Raw genomic sequence first — 20,130 nt, 5'->3', positions numbered from 1 at the left:
ATAAACTATGAGTAAGGAAATAATAACTACGTGATATTCTTCACATAAAAAATCATGACTTTTTTCCAGGACACTAGAAATATGTTCAAAATACACAGGAAAACTCCACAGCTGAGTACTTGAATTTGTGCAAACAGCCCAAGGCAAGTAAGAATCTGAATGAAAATTTTCACCTAAATCACTCATTTATTTCTGCAGACCACATTTAAAATAACTACAAGATTAATTTCGTTCCATTTGCTGGATTTACACATCCTGATAGCAAGAAAAACTGTCATTTTGGAAGTATAAATGCTTCTTATAAACAAGACTAGAAAGGGTGGCTAGTGCAGTGAGGTTGGGGGTGGGGAAGCAAACCCTTTAGCTACAATGTTTTAGGGAAATGAATCCACACAATAAAACAAATTTCAAATCAAGTTGCCCCTCTCTACCACATAAGCAGTTTAGAATCTTAAGCAGATGCAAAAGGAATAAAGCAAATGGGGAGAAAAAAGGTCGATAAACTTTCTGGCTGCAATACAAGAGACATATCATTACCATATGATCTAATGTGGGTGTCAGCCGGATTGTGTTCATTGAGGGAAACCTTATTTTTTAACCGTGCTATGGAGTAGAAGCAGGAGGTTTTCAACCTAGTGACAGTCACAGAGCAGCACCTACCCCCTCCTCCTTTCCACACCTGCAAACTCTTTTGCTGGGGCTGAATATTTAGTGTAATTACATCTCAGCTTTGAGGGCTCCTGTGGCAAATCCCCGGATTAAAAGGTATGGTTTTCAATAATTGTCCTGAACTCTGCTACAGACTAATAAAACTTCGATCAAGTTGAGAGCAAAAAGGAATTGTTTGGTGAGAAAAAGGAAAGAAAAAAAATCGTGCTAAACTTTTGATAATCTTTATGCAGCATTTTAAACAAGTATTGCTTGAAGACAGAAGTTAAATATTTGGTAAAATGGTTGAATGCATTGTTTTAGTTCTTTCTGTTCTTGCAAAGATGTTTATTAAAAAAAACTGTAACCTAACACCATGAGTATCTATATTGATGTATTTTGTATTTGTACTAATGAAATGTTTTACCTCTTTAGAAAGTATTTATAAAAAAGTATTCTAGATCAGCATCGAATTTGTAGTTGGGTTATATGTATGTATTTAAGGATTTAGTCCCCTCCTGAATTCTTGCATATGTTCAGAACTTTTAAAACCTCAGTGATGTGAACTCTGGTGGTGAGCTGCAGAAGTTAAATGTATATTTCTACAACCTAGAAAAGAACAGAAATTATCATCACAGAGGTGAAAATAAATATTGCAAATATTATGCTGTTTATTAAAGAAAATCTCACAGCTACATAATTCCTTACAGGGAAAGATAAGACCCAGTCAGTTTTCTCAATGCAAATGAAATTGTATTGTAAGATACATCACTAGGGTGTAGGTTATTTTTCTTGCTAATTTCAAAAGAGGGTACCACCGATGACCACTGGTTAAGTGGGCTCCCAGTGACATAAATTCCTGTGGCTTTTGCTTTTCCTATTGCTATTTTGACCAATAGGAATATGCCTCCTATAGCAGCCCTTATTTGTGGATAAATGCCTTTTTTATTGTCTATTTTTAAATCATTTCTGTTATTATTGGGGTTTTCCATTCACCTAGTGCTGGGGGATTTTTATTTTTGTCTGTAGTTATAGTTTTACTAATCTCCTGAGGGTTAAATTTGGATTTTGAAAGTCACACCAAAGGCATAAATGACATCCTACAAATGGTGATCTGAATTACATAGTGAATTTAATGGGCTGAAGTAGTTTAAGGAGACAGAAATTATTATTTTTGATGAAACACTTAGAAAGTGGGGCAAGTAGCTTTAGTGCAGTAGTGACATTATACCTAACAATTAGCAGGTAAGAAGGAGTCATACATTTTGAGAATGCTTAAAACAATTTCAAAGAAACTTGGGAAATATAATATGTCAGTAAATAATCTTCTGGGTTCCACAGGGCAACTGCTATTTTGTGCTTATTTTTCTTATATACTAAGGAAGGAAAAATGATTAAAAATTATTCATATCAATAGCCTCCACTAATTGTTTTAAGATGCTGCATCTTCAAGTATGATGACAGTAATTTAAAGAAATAATCTCCTGGGGGAATTTGTATAAAGTTACTTGACATATTCTTCTCCAGGACATTCAGGGTTAAAATGCACACACATACACACACACACACACACACACGCACATGCACACACATCAAAGTGATATAATATAAGTAATGAAAGCTATAAACTTCCTGTTTGTGTTCAGCTTTAACCAAGAAAAATATTGTGCAGAGAATTTGCACCATTTTAACAAGAGGAAACACATATAAATGATAATATTCCTCTGAGCTCATGTTCAACATTTCTTTTTTTGAGTTAGTGAAACAACCAGGCATTCTCTGCTCTGGAGAAAAGATCAAAAGGCAACATCTGCGTTAATTCGCATTGCTATTTATTAAATCTGCAATTACTTTGCTTCATTTTTCTCCTAAAATTGTAAGATATTAAATATGCAAGGCTAGCAAACTGTGGTAAACCGTAAACATTGCATTTTAATGTGAAACAGACCAAAAACCACTCCCTGAGATCCAGTCCAAGGAAACACTGCCAAAACAATAGGGTCTCCGTAAAAAGGCTATGCAGTAAATGAGTGGGAATATACTCCTAGAGAAAACCTGATACCAAATTTAAAGGGGCAGCGTGAATAATAAACTTTGTGGTATTTTTTAAATGAAAAGCCACGACCCGTTCTGTGTATGTGCTGCCTTATACACACCTCAGTAATAAGTAGAAACTAAGAACAAAAGTGTAAGAAATCCAAAAACTGTTTTTTCCCTCTCTAGTGGACCTAGCCAAGAATTTCCAGAAGATACTTAGATACCTTAAGGTCAGGGCATATAAAGTTGCTTGTTTTGTTGTTGTTGTTTGTTTTTTGGGTTTCTTTCTTCCTTCTTTCTTTCTTTTTTCTTTTTCTTTTTTTTTTTTTTTTTTGCATATGCTACCATTGGCTGCTGATGAAAAAATCATTCTTTAAGTCTAGTTATGAATTTGCAGCTTTAATATGCTCCTTGTAAGTGTACAATTCAACGTAGATGTGGCAAAACTAAAGATAGTATCTACAATGTGTTTTTGGAATCCTTAGAACATTTCCAGTGGTGTTTTAAAATATATCAGCTCAAAAATAGACTGCTTCTTCTCCATATGATCAGCTACTTTTTGTCAATTAAGATTTATTTAGTTCACTTCAGCTAACAAAACAACAAATTCAACAACAGATATATAAATCTAAAGGGCTCATTGAATGAATGGAGAAGTACATGGATTTGCCAAAACTGTACTTTTGTTTCTTTACAAGAAACCAGATAACATGGGAGTCATATAAAAATCAGTAGGATTTTCCATAGATGTTTATTTGTTTTTAAAAAAAAATGATCAGTTTGAGAAACTGGTCAATAGATTTATTTTGAAAAGTAAACTGTGCTTATACCAAATTTAAGTTTTGGATTTGTTACCTTCCTCATGCTAGAAATTTGCTATTGAAAAAATACAACTTTGTGTTTTAAAAAATCAGACTGGCTGCTTGGAACAAACCGAATAACGTGTATTATTAATAAATTGATGGTCAATTGAGTCATTTTTGTGCAAAATATTGTGCAAGGCCTGGGTACAGAACAAAGAATAATAAGACACGCCCTGAAGGAGTGCATCTTCTAGCTGGGGGGGGACAGACCAAGCACGCCAAACAAATTACAGTATAATGTGATAAGTTCTTTAAAAGAGGTAAGAGCAACGTGCTTTGGGACACAGAAGAGGGAGGAAGCAGCATCCTGTGTGGATGAGCCAGGGAATACACAAGGGAAGTCCATTATCTCATTCAATCTTTACAACTCTCTCCCAAGGTAGGTATTTTAAAGGGCAATTAGCTTTGAGTGTCAGGGCTGTGGTGGGGGTCGGAGTGGAGAGGAAATGGAGAGAAACAGGGCTTGAAACATCGGCACCAGATTGTGAATGGTCTCACTTGCAGCAAAGGGGATGTGGACCTGATGGGCAAGCCTTGAGAAGTCAACAAGGAGTTTTCAGTAGAATAGAAATACAATGAAATCTGATTTTCTGAACATGACTTGGGCAGCAGAGTTGAAGATGGCCTGGAGTAGAGAGAATCTTCAAGGCCAAGGCCGAGACCAGTTGGAAGCTCTTGTGAAAGTTCAGGGAGTGATGAGAAAGGTCTGGACCAAGATAAATACAGTGGGATGGAGAGAGGAGATTGGCTTCCAGAGATATTTCTGACACAGGAATTGGAGATCTCTCATGTGTATAGATGAAATTTTATTTGACCGTAGCATGGCTTATGTTGAATGAGCATTGAAAATTCCAACGTGATCTATCATCTTAACGATTTTGCAAATGATGTGAATATATATTGCCTTAATTCAGACTCCAAATTCAAGCAAGCAGATTTCAAGAACATTCACATTTCTTTACAGAAGTAAATAGCTGTGCCAGGTAGTCTATTATGTACCTTTCAAATACATTTCAATATTCGGCTTCCTAACAATAAATGAAATATGGTTTTTTTTATGCTTTACACTCACTCTACTCTATCTCATATCAGAGATAACAACGTAACCAGGCAGTGCTACTCCTCTAAACCTTTCGTTTGTTTCCCAGGTTCCTTGGCAGTGAAAATACATGAGATAAATCATGAAGGCAACTATCATCTTCCTCCTGCTTGCACAAGTTTCCTGGGCTGGGCCGTTCCAACAGAGAGGCTTATTTGACTTTATGCTAGAAGATGAGGCTTCTGGGATAGGCCCAGAAGAGCACCCTCCTATTGATTCTGAATTAGAGCCTCTGGGACCAGTGTGTCCTTTCCGATGTCAGTGCCACCTTCGAGTTGTGCAGTGTTCTGATTTGGGTGAGTAGGTGCAGGAGGCCCTCTTTCCTTACCTTGTTTTATGTTCTATTTTTTTGTTACTGTTTGTTTCAAATAGTTAGTTAACATATCCCCTACCCTGTTGTGTTCACAGGAATGGGCTTCCTTGAGAGTTAAAACATTTTCATTTTGAATCCCCGCAGTTCCAAATGTGAGAGACAGTGCCACCTATGGAGAAGCAAAGGAAGCCGAATAGCGTAGAAAGAAGTAGCCTTGAAGTTAGGAGACTGTTTTCTTCCCTTTTTTAAAGTAGGGGCTCCATCACTTGCACAATCTTAGACAAATCACGTTTTGAAAAATCTTTCTGAGCTTCATGGTCCCCTTTCTTTGAAATAAAATTTTGAACAAATCACTGTCCTATGATTCCAAAGTGAAGGCTCATTTTAATTCAGTGATTTGCTTTCAAGAAATACTAGATATTAAGACGTGGGTGATGTCTCTACTCTTGGCTTAGCCCAGATAACGGTGTTTGAACATTACTAAATTGTAAAGTATGTAGAGTTATCAGAAGTAAAACAAGTAAAGTTTTAGAACAAAAAATTATCTTTCAAGTACCAAACTACTCCCTTAATCTCTGGGTCTTAGTTTTGGCTTTACATTTGGCATTCTGTAATCTAGCTATTTATATTCTTTAGAAAGTTTCAAGAGCAATCTTTACAGCCAAGATATGGTGTAAATATCCAATATAATCACGAGACATATAACTTTAGCCCAACACTGTATACACTTTGATTTATCATGTTTCAGGAAAAATTTGGCCTGGGAATTCCAAGAGCAATACACTCAAAAGATAAATCTCCAGAAAGTTTGAGGCCCCAGCAGATGGGCCAAAGGGGAATGAATGTAATTGACATGACAGTTGATTTGTATCTCTCTCTCTCTCTCTCGGTTCATTTATTATAAGGAAAAATAAAGAAAAAAAAAATCCCCACAGAATGACTTTACCATGGGGTATGGAGTATTTCCTTACAGGAGAAACTCCATAGTGTAGTAGGGTACTTCTTTTCAACATTCTATATTTATTCAGAACATGCTTTCTAGCAATATTTTGCAGGGAAATTTGCCACTAACTTCTATAGTTGGAATAAACTACAAACTAGAACCCAGGAAAACATAAAACATGTTCAATACTAACAACTGAAAATCAAACACTTCAAGATAGCTTTTTCGGTGCTGACGTAATGTATAGCCATTTAACCCCCTCCCCACAAAAGTGTGTAGAAGGCTTTAAAAAGGCTACAGGATAATTCCACTGGATTCATGTATTCATTCAGCAAATACATCGAGACCCCACAATGTTGTAAGCCCTGGGAAGAAAGGAATGAGGAAGACAAATATGGTCCTTATTCATGTGGGTCTGATATTATATTAGTGGTTATTTCTTTTTTGAATTGTATATTCACTACAAGGGGGATTAGATTGCTATCAAATTCTACAGAAACTATTATAAGCGTCTAGAGATTACCTGCATTACTCATATAGGCAGAAAAATAATGGAGATGAAAATATCTGAACAGAGGAATCATCATATGATGGATATACTAGTGGTAAACTTTTGTTTTTTGAATGTTTATTTATTTATTTATTTTTGAGAGAGAGAGAGAGAGGCAGAGAGAGGCAGAGAGAGAGGGTGACAGAGAATCCCAAGCAGGCTCCGTGCTGCCATCACAGAGACTGATGTGGGGCTCAAACTCAAGAACCATGAGATCATGACCTGAGGTAAAATTAAGGGTCAGATGCTTAATCAACTGAGCCACCAGGTGCCCCAAGTGGTAGACTTTTAAAAAATTTATTAAATGGCCAAGTTCCTAAGACATGTGATACACGTTAAATCTCACTTGGCCTCTTGTAACAACGTTAAAAAGATTCATGATTATTCCCACTACATATAATACCAACAATGAACAGTTGATAATTTTAAGGAGCAAAGACTTGTTCGGTCACTTCACTGGTTTTATTTTTCCATAGATGTGGCTTTATTTTGCTCACATGATAAATAGTTTATAAAGCTTGACTCTGATGAATGCATTGGAGACAGTTTTCTACTGGTCTTTCATAAAAAAGCCCTAAGGCTATTTCTCAAAACTAAACAGAAAAATCAGTCTCAGGAAACATCAAGTTCATTGACTTGGGCGTCTCATGATACAGCTTTGTTGTTGTCCTTGTTATTATTTTTTATTGTTTATTTTGAGTTGTTTTTTGATGAGGAAATTTTTTACGTGTTACCTTTATCTAAGAGCCCAGAGTGCACGTCTTTCCTGTAAAAGGTTTACTGACATTATATACCAAAGAAGTAGCCAACATTGTAATAATGATTTGTTTGAGGAAACCCTATATAATTAAGAGAACTGAGTTCCCATGAGCAATGGTCTCATCTAAGTTACTTTTAGTTTCTGTTAAATTCATATTTAAATATATTGTAAATAATTTTGGTCAGATATTTCTAAAACAGAAAATATATTTTTAAGTGTTTATTTATTTATTTTGAGAGAGAGAGAGAGAGAGAGGGGTGGGGGAGGGGCAGAGAGAGGGGGAGAGAGAATCCCAAGCAGGCTCTGCACGGTCAGCATGGAGCCCAACCTGAGGCTCGAACTCACGAACTGTGTGATCATGCCCTGAGCTGAAATCAAGACTTCGGCGCTCAACTGATTGAGCCACCCAGGTGCCCCAATACATATTTTCTATATGAGGATTCTATGGAATAAAGGCTGAAAGATATGTAAAAAAGAAAAAAAGAGGAAGGAGAAATAGGCAACCTTGTTCATAGTAAAGGCAATGCAGTTTATTTTTTGGTTTAAATTTTCTAGTGATCTGAACATGAAGCTTGAATTATTATAACAGAGAAAAAAAATGTAATGCACTTTGGAACGAGAAATGTGAATGCTTATCTGCATCAAAGGCTAATGTTTTCTTAAGGATTATCCTTGCCAAAGCTTCTAATGAGGGGAGAGGACCTACAGTGTTGAAGGACAGTAGGCCTTTGTCATCTAAACAATGTTTAACAGAAGCAAACATTTCTTATTAAAACGTTTGACTATTTTTGCCACTAAGAAGTATTTTTAACAAAGTTAAATGGCATCAAATTTGTAAACAGTTCTTTCAAAGCTGAGATGTTAAAACTGTGAAGTTACAATTGAATAATTAGTCCATGGGAAAATTCGAGGTGGTTCAAGAAGACACATTGACTGCTTTCATCCTTCATTCTAATGTATCTGAATAGCATTATGGTATATTTTCTATAGCATGTTTATTATTTCTATAGCATCCAGGATTGAGAAAGTAAGCATATTTCAACCCGTCCAAGAAATAATGAATGCTCCATAGATATGGGCCAAGTTGTTTGGCTGAATTTCTTGTACTTTCTTGTAATTGCAGTTTGGATCAGAATTTTATGAAATCTTCCTTCTTTCTTTTTTCTCTTAAGACATAAAGCAATTTACTCTTAAATGTAACATTTATTACAAAAATAAAATAAACATAAGCTTAGCAAATTTGAAATCTGTGAGTTCCCTTAAAATCAAAAAGGCACCAATGTAACTCATTTTAGTGCAATCTTTTCAAAATGTTCAATATTGATCCTGTGATTGGAAGTTCTGTTTTATGTACCTAATATCTTGCAGGAAAACAGTCCCCTTACTTATACGTATCCTCTTTGGCCCAAGTGTTATCAGGTAACCATTCGTCTTTGGCTCACATGTTACCAGGTAGCATTATTTGGTACTTTCATCTGGCTGCTAAAAGGCAGATCGATCCTGGCAGGTAAAATAAGGATCAGCGTTGTTTTTTGACTATTCTTCCAAACTTAAATAATACTTGTCGATACATTTCCTATAAGCAAACTTGAAAGGAATTTAAATACCTTTTAAAATTATTTAATAGTTGAAAGAACTTGGGTTATGCCGTTCAATACCTCTGAACTGAAGTTCTGCTTTACCATTTACTACCTGTAACTTTGCAACTTTCATTGGGTAAGTGGCAATAGATCCCATTTCGTTAGGTAAGAATAGAAATGTTTGTAATAGTGTCTACCTTTCTGTTGTATTTAGCTTACCATTTCAGACAAAGTTGGCTAGTCACATGAGGCTCTTCCTCATAATGTTCTTGTGTTTTTCTTTGAAATTGAGAATCTCTAAGAAGTACATGGCTTGTCAAGATTGATATAAAATAACACCTTCTCTCCCCTGCCTCCCAAAGGGACTGTATCACCTCCAGCTATAAGCAGACATGAATTAGAAAATGCTGCAATTATCAAGCAGTTCACTCTTCTCCAAACACTATTCCTTTGAATAAAAGGGGTTTGGTTAAGTGGAGAACAATGAAACATTTGGCTATTTTATAATCATAAATGATTCACAACCCACATAGTTAGCTCTCTAGAGATGATGTCAGAAGATGTAACATTTTATTTTGCCCTGTAAAAGCAGTACAAATAGCTACTGGTTCCTAAAATGTACTTCATATAGCAAAGGATATTTTAGTTTAAAACAAATCTTAGCAAAAAAAAAAAAAAATACAAGCCTTCAAGTTGCATAGAGTTACTTTTCTTCTTTTTAATCATTTTGCTTCAACTGGTGAAAATTTTGTCAGTGGTCACCACTTGAGACATATATGCCATAGCTTGTTTCTTATCTGGGGAAACTGGTTTTCCAGAAGCAAATTTTATCCATGAGGTAAATGAACCATTACACTTACTCTGTGAAATCAACTCAGAAGAATAAATTAGGGCTGTTTTGTAGAGGGGCAGAGAGAATGCTGGAAGTTCAGTTGCTTTTATAGTTTCTGTTGCAGCAGCAGGGACATGGGTGACCCTCACTGGGAGTTTCAGATGCAGCCAAAGCGTATGTCTAAGACATGGTGCGGGAAGGAGGCTGTGCACCGAGCATGCCCAATGGGTTGCCTAAATTATTATTGGGTAGGGTGGAGTATGGCAGATCTTTAGACGCAGCAAGAGGAATTCTCATGCGACTCGGATGGCCGAGGTTCCTGACATCAGGGGTCAAAGATGGGGAGGAGGAAGAAAGGAGTCAGAGAAAGCCACAGGAAGCATCTGTCTTCTTGAGCTGACTGAGAACTGACACATCCCTGGTTTCATTCTCAGTCCCGGGAGGGAGAGAGAGGCAGCTGTGTGAGATCAAGGCATTTGGTCAGACTACAGCTGCGATGTGTTCTCCCCTGCAAGATCATCTTGGCTCCAGAGGACAGGCTGAGAATAGGTTACCGGAATATCAACTCTCTGAGCAAAAGAAATGCAGGGGACCCTCTAATCTTAACTTTTCTCCTTCAGAGAATAGCAAAGAGATTATATATTTCCTTGAAAATAAGGATAAAGGAGAAGTAATCCACTTTTCATTCCAGTCTCAATAAAAGGAGAAAGCCCTGAAGCAACTACACTATAACAGTCAAGGTTCAATTAATCCTTGACTTAGTTGGCGGATTGCTTTCCTGTAGCTTGTCTACTTCTGTGCTTTCACTGTAATCTATATTTTCCTTGATTATTCTTATATATTTATATATATATATAAATTATATATAACATATATATAGTAGTTATTCAGTATATTTTATTTATTTACTGAAACATTTCCTTCCAATACCCTAAGGAAAGTATAGTGATAACTTACTTTGTATACCCTGTACTCAACAAAATGCCTTATACTTGTTAGGCTCTCAAACATCAATAATTGCCTGACGAATGAATAAGTGAATATATGCATGACCTAGTGCTTGGATGAGTGCATAATTCTACAATATTCTTGATTCTATCAAGCTGGAAAAAGGAGAAAACATGGCTGACTAGGAGTCCTGGAGCTGTGGTGCACAGCATTTTTGTTTTTTGGTTGTTGTTTTGTTTGTTTGTTTGTTTGAGGATGGCCATAGAATCAGGAAGCTTAAACCTTCCTTGAGTTTATCTGAAAAGAGAATCAAATTAAAGGGGGAATCTCCTATTTCTGAAACCCAATGCAACTGCCATCACAATCAAATTGCTGTTTTTAAGAGGGGAATCAGGAAACATGTATGCCTTGAACAGAAAGGTTTTTGGTGGAACTGAGACTCCAACCTGTTGTATCTGTCATGTGCCAAAACTGAAGTGTATCACTATTGTCTTCATTATTAAATTGAAGACAGCATTATTAAAGAATATTGTTGGCAGTCAACAAGAATAAATTGTGGAGTTTGGACCCCTGCCACAGAACGGGGGTTGGGGGGGGAAAGCATGATGTCTTAGGGCAACCTGGCCTTTGTCCAACATGCAGTTTACCAGATTGCTGACATTTGCTAAAGAACCATGCTATTCATCACTGGGGCAACTAGAAAAAAAAAAAGTACAATTTGTCATTAGCCTTCATTTCAGAAATGATTTTCTGGTAATATCTTAAGTAGAATCTTATTTACTTTAACAAATAACCCTATTTTAACGAAGATAAAGTTCCTTTTACAGAATTTGGGAGAACAAATAAATAATTCAGACTAGCCTTAGAAACAATTGCATTTCAATGGAAAATTTAGAATCACATTAAAGGAAGCTCATTGAAAGATAATTGAATGGAGAGAACCACTCTGTTCATGTTACTATTATTGAATAAATACTATCTCAAAACTTGACCACGTAAAAAGATAATTTTGCTTCGCTCATTATTTAAGGACAGGAGATTTGACTTGGGGTCTCTCTTGCATTTCAGACAGGTGTTGGCTGGGGCCGGGGCCATGGGGAGTCTAGCACACCCAAAACAGCTCACTCATAACTGGCAATTGTTGCTGCTGTTGCCTATGAGCCCAGCTGTTCTGTCATCTGGAGTGCTTCAGATGGCCCCTGCAGCAGGGTGGTCTCAGCTTAGACAGGCTTTTTACATGGCCCGTGGCTGCTCCCAGAACTAGCTTCCCAGAAGAACTGGGTAGCAGCTGTACAACCTTTTTTGACCTGGCCTCAAAAGTCACACCGTGTCTCCTCCGGCCCATTCCATTAGGTCATAGAGACATTGTAAGGCCAGCCCAGGTTTGAAAGGAGGGGGATTTGACTTCATCTTTTTATTGTTATTGAATAAGAGCATATGAGATGGGAGATATAATTAATGTCATCTTTGGAAACTGTGACCTTCTACACGCTCACTTGGATTTATATATGTTTCTAATGAGAAACATAGGCATAAGTTATGTATTCTATGTGGAAACTCCACAGATATTACATGTCCCTGTGAAGGTCATTATTTAACTACGTAAGAGGTCAAGTCAATGATAATGAAAATTAATTGACAAGTTTACTTCATAGTTACTGAAACTTTCTACTTGAGTTTAAGAAAGGCATTGAATCATATCTTCATAGCTTTTTTTTCCATTGTAGAAGTATCTTTTTTAATAAAATGCTTATTTATTCATTTTTTAGAGAGACAGAGAAAGTGGGGGGGGCAGAGAGAAAGAGAGAGAGAGAAAGAGAATCCCAAGCAGACTCCATGCTGTCAAAACAGTGCCCAACATGGGGCTTGATCCCTTGAACTATGAGATCATGACCTGAGCCAAAACAGGAGTCGGGCGCTTAACTGACTGAACCCCTCAGCACCCCTGTAGAATATCTTTTTTGAAGCAAGTTTTACCTTGAAAATTGGTATTTCATTTAAAATGCCTAAAAAGTTAGAGAGGGAGGGAGCCAAAACGTAAAAGACTCTTAAAAACTGAGAACAAACTGAGAGTTGACAGGGGGTGGGGGGGAGTGGGTGATGGGCATTGAGGAGGGCACCTGTTGGGATGAGCCCTGGGTGTTGTATGGAAACCAATTTGACAATAAATTTTATATGAGAATAAAATAAAATAAAATAAAATAAAATAAAATAAAATAAAATGCTTAACAATTTACTTTCCATATAGTTTTAGGAAATAATATAAAATTCATCAGTATCAGTAGGAATGGTTTAGTTAAAATCATAGATGGTTAATAAAATCATATATAAAGACAGAATTTGAGGGTTTTTTTTAATTTAAAAGCTTGAGATAAAAATATACTTAAGATTGAACAACTGTCTGCTTGTATGTTATCTGAAGATTAGTTTTAGTTCAAGTAAACAATTTTTAACTAAAATAAAGTTTTTTAATCACCTCAAAATAATCTTTAGCTTTAGGATTTCCACCCTAGTCTACTTCATGCTCAGCGTTTTAAGATCAAGAAGCGTTATATACGTGAATATAATGAGTTAAAGGTCCCAGTTATCTCTGGTTGGCATCCGAGTTGATGTTAAGACGAAGTCACTCTGATTCTAAAGATGATAATGTTGACCAAAACAAATAGCCCAATGCAAAAATGACTGAAATTTTCCGAATTTGCCAAAGGAGTATAGCATTTGCCACTATTAAAATCTAGTTAAATGGACCAGCAACAGCTTTGGGGAGGCCGAGTTAGTTGTTGGGGAACATGTGCTTCCTGAAATGAGGAGATACCAGCAAAAGGCAGGGCTTTGTAGACAAGCTCTCTAGAGACCTTGAGCATCAAAGACCGTGAACGTCTTTAGAGACTTTGAACGTCATGGGAGCAAGGATGAATGCAACAAGACCACACAGGGTTTGGTGAGAAGAGCCAACCCAGGAGTAAGAACTATAAATGAAAAATGTGTGTGTGACACATAGGCAGAGCGGATGTCAGCTTCCAGGATAATACGTGTTATCATTGTATTGATTACAGGGAAAAACCCCTGAAAAACAGTCACTTTGCCACAGATTTACAGACTAATAATCAGCAAGATAATCGGAGCGGCACCCTTTTGTCTCCTTATTGAAAATACTTGTAGGTACCAGTAATTGAGGCCCTACTCTGCAAGATGGTAAGAAATTATGTTGTAGGACAATTTAGTGAATCCTCACAAAACTTCTTTGAAAGCTGCAAGAAAACTGAGGCATAGACAGCTTAAGCAACTTACCCAAGGATGTTAAGGATCAAAAAAGAGGAACCAGGATTAAAATTCAAATAATAGTCTTATTTAAAAGGTTATAGGAGGGGTGCCTGGATGGCTCAGTTGGTTAAGCGTCCGACTTCAGCTCAGGTCACGATCTTGCGGCCCGTGAGTTCAAGCCCCGCGTCGGGCTCTGGGCTGATGGCTCAGAGCCTGGAGCCTGCTTCTGATTCTGTGTCTCCCTCTGTCTGACCCTCCCCCGTTCATGCTCTGTCTCTCTCTGTCTCAAAAAATAAATAAACGTTAAAAAAATAAATAAAATTAAAAATGTTTAAAAAAAATAAATAAAAGGTTATAGGAAGATTTTTAAATATACAAAATCTGCAAAATAAGAGACACTTGTACATTCGTCACCAAGCTTCAACAACTGTCAACTAATGCCTGTATTTTTCTACGTATCTCCACCCACCTTCCCCCTTCCATATTATTTTTTTTAATTTTTTAATTTTTAATTTTTTAAAATTTATTCATTTTTGAGACAGAGAGAGACAGAGTGCGAGCTGGGGAGGAACAGAGAGAGAGAGGGAGACACAGAATCTGAAGCAGGCTGCAGGCTCTGAGCGGTCAGCATGGAGCCCGATGTGGGGCTCGAACCCACTGACTGGGAGATCATGACCTGAGCTGAAGTTGGATGCTTAACTGACTGAGCCACCCAGGCGCCTCTGCCTTCCATGTTATTTTAAAGCAAATTTCAGTTGTCCTGTCATTTTATCCAACAATGTGTTGGTATGTTTCTCTGAAAGATTAAAGCTCTTAATTCATACAATCACGACAACCAGATCACATCTAAAATTTAAGATCATTTCTTAATATCATCTGAGATTCATTCAGGGTACACATTTTCAACCATCTCGTAAATATTACGAATGTTTAATTTTACAGTTTGTGTGAATTAGGATCCAAATGAAGTACATACACTGCAATTATTTAAATAGCTTTAAAGTCTTGTAAACTATAAATGATTGAAAAACAAGCCTTTCTTTACTTTCCCCTGCGGTTTATCTGTTGAGGAAATAGGGATTTTGTTGAATCTGTTTCTTTATTTTTGTTTACGTTTTTATTTTGATTCTAGTGAGTTAACATACAATGTTATATTAATTTCAGGCATACAATATAGGAATTCAACAGTTCCACACATCACCCTGTGCTCATCAAGACAACTGCACTTCTTAATCTCCATCTCATTTAACCCATCCCCCCACTCCCCTCCCCTCTGGTAACCATCAGTATGTTTTCTGTAATTAAGAATTTGTTTATTTCTCTCTCACTTGCTCTCTCTCTCTCTCTCTCTCATTTTTGTTCCCTTTTGCTTATTTGTTTCTTAAATTCCACATATGAGTGAAATCATATAGTATTTGTTTTTCTCCGACTGAATTATTTTATTTAGCAATATACTCTCTAGATCCATCCATGCCATGTCAAATGACAAGATTTAATTCCTTCTTATGGCTGGATAATATTCCTTTGTGTGTGTGTGTGTGCGTGTGTGTGTGTGTGTGTGTGTGTATACACCACATCTTTTTTATTCATTAATCACTGGGCACTTGGGCTCCTTCCATATCTTGGCCATTGTAAATAATGTTGCTATAAACCCAGGAGTGCATGCTTCCCTTGAATTAGTGTTCTTGTATTCTTTGGGTAATTACCCAGTAGTGTGACTGCTGGATCCTAAGGTAGTTCCATTTTTAACGTTTTAAGGAACCTCCATACTGTCTTCCACACTGGCTGTACCAGTTTGCATTCCCACGAACAGTCCTTGAGGGTTCCTTTTTCTTCACATTCTCACCAATGCTGGTTGTTTCTTGTGTTATGGATGTTAGCCATTGTAACAGGTGTGAGGTGATACCTCATTGGAGTTTTGATCTGTATTTCTTTGATAATGGGGGATGTTGAGCTTCTTTTCATGTATCTGCTGGCCATCTGTATGCTTCCTTTGGAGAAATGTCTGTTCATGTCTTCTGCCCATTTTTTAATTGACATTGTTGAATCCATTTCTTTAATAGACTTAAGCATATACCTTTGACTTCTGTATCTCTTGTAAATTGGGAGTTACATCTACAGGCTTAATCAGATTCAGGGTTCATTATTTGCTTGATTGTTTTTGATAATACTTATCTATAAGTGAGGGTCTGTTCCTCCATCCAAGGGTTTACAATTGATCTCTTCCCATGAGAAATATATGTCATACAAAGAAACTGTTACCATTGTATCAGTTACCACGTGGGACAGAAAAGGTGATATACTTCAAACATATGTGAACAAAGGTTCCTCACAAATATGTCATAGACACAGAAGAAATTGAGAGCAGTTTTCAGGTGCAGATAATGGGGACAGCATATTTGATGGTAGTGTTCATTACTAAAATGTTTCTAGCTAAACCAAGAATCAGAAAGAAAATTCTGATTATTATAGCCAGTTGTATTCTAGTACTTCTGAGGAAAAGTAAGAACCGTTATGAAAGCAAGATGCGAAGAGATGATTGTAACAAAACATAGCAGAAAAGATCTTGAAGTCATGACCATGAACATTTCACCAAGGACAGCAGGACAGATAATGATTTTCCAACTAATCAATCGACAAGTCACCTTTATGTGTAAAGCAGTAAGACCACAGCTCTCATGAAATATAGTCATTTGTTCCTGCTTGCCCAGAATTTACAGAAAAGAAAGAAAACTGAAGTGCAGGACAATACCTCATGAGATTATATATAAGGAGTTGGTGGCAGAGGGGTCACTGTTATCTGGTGTGGTTAGGATGAATATTATAGAGGAGGGGGTGAAGGGCACACTTTAAGGGGTTATTAGAATGAAGCTAGAAGGACTTGAGTGGGTGGAATATTCCATAAAACATAAATTGTAAATAAAAACAAGTATTTAAGAATCAGCACAGTATGTTTAAGGAACAGTGTAGATCAGCATCTTTTAAAAAAAATATGTGCCGTGTTTACATACATCTATGGCACATCGGGTAGATCTAGAGTGAGGACTCATGTCACCTTGTTCTTGGTTTAGGTTAAACATGAGATGCCTTAGAGAAGCCATATAACTCCATTAAATTTAAATTACTTATAAAAGAGAGCCTCGGTCTATATTAGAAGTCTCCTAATTTCTGGGACAAGTGAAGTTTTGAATGTTGAACAAGTTGATTTCTTATAAGATCAAAACCAAATGCAATGAAGTAACAACAACCTGACGTCTGCTATCAGAATTATTTTTTTAAGAAGGTATATTTGAAATGGAGGCAGATGCTCGTCTCAGAAATGTGTGTGTGTGTTTGTGTATATGTGGGTGTGGGTGTGTAATTTACATTAAAAACACACTCAGTTGCACTTATTTTTTGTTTGATGTAGACTGGTAGGAATCTCATTGTAGTGTCTCCCTGATCAGCATTTGGGAATCATAGACAAGCTGTTACTTAATGGTCCTTTCCTTTGTGACATTTTAAGAAATCATAACTGGGATAATGTCCCCATTGTACTCTGCCTTTAGTTGTTGAGCAAGTTCAATGCCCTGTCTAGACCTTAAATGTACAACATGTGATTGCATCTGACATCAGAATGGTTCTGGGGTGCCTGCGTGGCTCAGTCTGTTGAGCATCAGACTTCAGCTCAGGTCATGATCCCCAGTTCATGGGTTTGAGCCCCAAGTCAGGCTCTGGGCTGACAGCTCCCTCTCTCTCTGCCCCTCCCCTGCTCATGCTCTGTCTCTCTCTCTTCCTTTCAAAACTAAATAAACATTAAAAATTTTTTCTAAAAAAAATAGCTCTTGTTGGGGATACAGGAAAATTGTGTTCTAGTGTGCACTTTGACCCTCTTATGTGAGTTGCTCACGGCATGAAGCCTTTTCTAAAAATCATCTGGAAAAGTAAAATCACCCTACAGCCTTACCTATCTTGCCAGATTGATGTAAGTTAAATAAGATAACATATTTTCAGTTTTTATAAACTATAAAGCGACATCAGTAGAAAGCTTTAATAAAAATACTGCTCTATAAATCCTCCAAATAGATATAAATTTACTAGTAGCTCAGAGTAGATGGTAGGGTTATGATTTTAATCGAGAAAATGACTTTCTAAGCACTAAAATGCAAAAATCACAAGCTTGAAGATTTTTTGACATTAAATCTTCAGAAAAATGACGTATATAATTCACCTCAAGCAGTTCCTAAAATTCCAGGACAAAATAATCAAAATTGTTAGCCAAATGATATATCAAAAATGATACATCATTTTTTCCCTCTCCACATCTGACATTTATCTGCACTTTGGCATTAAACAAATGTTAAGAGAGTCACTAGGATTTAAGTTCAATAATATGTAAAAGTAAGCATAAGTGGAGATTAAAACTTTGACAGAGAAGCCCACAGATTAATAATGAAATGTAGATGGGAACTTTTTTCCAAAGGAAAGGAAATGTGTCTTTTCTTGGTTGGAGAACACTAATTATCAATGATTTGGCAGAAGCCTGCCACTCCTAATTGCATGAAATTATCAATCTGACATTTCTGAAAATGGCAGCAATCATGACTGCATAGAGCAGTTAAATATCCTCCTACAAGATAGCTGTTCATCGCTGAAAACACTTCACTCTTGTTTCTTCTCTGTGAACTGTTTCTGTAGTGAGTTCTTGGAATATATTTGTACATGTTTAGCATCGCCTGCATTTCGCTATTTAAATTTATAACGATAGTTGATCTCTGATAATGTGACAATGTGAGTAAAAAATTATTTGCAGAGAACTTAGAAGGTAGGTGATTTCAGGAATATTCTCTGCAATTTTCATGGAAGACACGAATATAGCACTATGACTGCAATGGTAATTCCACAGTCTGTACTCCCGTAAAATTCAAAATTGGAAAGATACCTTTGCAACATAGCAGTTGTAGTCCCTGTAGAAATTTCTTTGTAATGGAAAACATTGAATTATATGTTCTGTGGGGATGTGGACAATTTCTGTCTTGTTCCTGCTGTGTCCCCCGGGCCTAATAAATTGATGGTGTCTAGGAAGTATTCCGTAAAGCTTTGTTGAATGAATGAAAGAATTCAAGTTTCAGATATGATGGAGAGGTTAAACACTTTTCTGATTTATGTGATACAACCTAAAATACAGAAATGATCACATGAATTTGAGTCAATAGAATATCACATTTTTGCTTAACGACCTACACCAATGTGAAACAAAGCCAATGGAAGAGAGAGAGGCATTTTAATTTTTTTAATCTTAATTATTTTTGAGACGCACAGAGAGAGACAGAGTGTGAGCGGGGGAGGAGCAGAGAGAGAGGGAGACACAGAATTCAAAACAGGCTCTAGGCTCTGAGCTGTCAGCACAGAGCCTGATGCGGGGCTCAAACTCCCGAACCGCACGAGATTGACGCTTAACCAACTGAGCCACCAGACGCCCCAAGAAAGGCATTTTAAATGTAGATCTGTGGCAATGTCATGTTAGGTCTAAAGGGTCTTTGATGATTTGGCTGAAGCTCTTCTCTACTCATGGTATATTTATGCAGAAAGTATAGATTTAGAGGTCGCTTGCACTTAACATTTATCAAAGGAATTGATTGTTAAAACAAGAACAGTGAGGTAAAACAATGTGCACTGAGAAAGTTGAGCCACTCCCTTACAAAATATAAATTTTACTTTTATTCAGAAAAGTAATTACATGGGGAAGATGATGTGTTTATTTATACTTGAATATACATATATGTAACCTTTATATATATGTATCCTTTGTATACATCCTTTGACTTCTTTGGGAAAAATAAAGCAGATATTTTAAACTACAATCGGTATAATTCCTAGAAGAAGAAAATTATGGTACTGGTAAAATTTTCATTGTAACACTGATTTCTTTGCAAACACATCCCTTGTGATTGTGTAGTCATGTGCCCCTTTTACTGACTATACGTCACTTTTACTCTCATGCAAGGTTTGGAAAAAGTGCCAAAAGAGCTCCCTCCTGACACTACGCTGCTGGACTTGCAAAACAACAAAATAACCGAAATCAAAGATGGAGACTTCAAGAACCTGAAGAACCTTCATGTAAGGATTCTTTGTGTATTTGTTTGTTGGTTGGTTTGTGAGTTGTAACAAGATCTGACTCAGAGGATTTTTCAAAACAAAACTTAGGTAAGGCCTGGGGTACTATATAGTAATAAATCAACACATAAGTGTTGATTAAATTCTCTGTTTAGGGAGCGATAGGGGCGCAAAGCATCGTATTCATTAACCCCTAA

The 20,130-nt window shown here is 36.7% G+C and overlaps 1 protein-coding gene across 2 annotated transcripts in view; it reads left to right on the top strand.

Annotated features, from left to right (window-relative positions):
- The first annotated feature begins 438 nt into the window (after positions 1-438).
- DCN (decorin) overlaps positions 439-20,130 on the top strand; it is a 42,469-nt gene continuing 22,777 nt past the window's right edge. The window contains exons 1-3 of one of the 2 annotated variants that reach the window (XM_007085615.3): positions 439-765; positions 4,697-4,943; positions 19,824-19,936. In XM_007085615.3, the coding sequence (XP_007085677.1) occupies positions 4,730-4,943; positions 19,824-19,936 (327 nt within the window). In that variant the 5' untranslated portion in view covers positions 439-765; positions 4,697-4,729. Of the gene's footprint in view, positions 766-3,792; positions 3,928-4,696; positions 4,944-19,823; positions 19,937-20,130 lie in introns of those variants that run through there. The other variant, XM_007085616.3, reaches the window with a different exon arrangement.

This window comes from Panthera tigris, chromosome B4 (assembly GCF_018350195.1).
Source record: "Panthera tigris isolate Pti1 chromosome B4, P.tigris_Pti1_mat1.1, whole genome shotgun sequence".
NCBI classification, from domain to species: Eukaryota; Metazoa; Chordata; class Mammalia; order Carnivora; family Felidae; genus Panthera; species Panthera tigris.
Note: the sequence above shows the minus strand (reverse complement) of the source record. Positions and strands in the feature narration are given on the sequence as shown.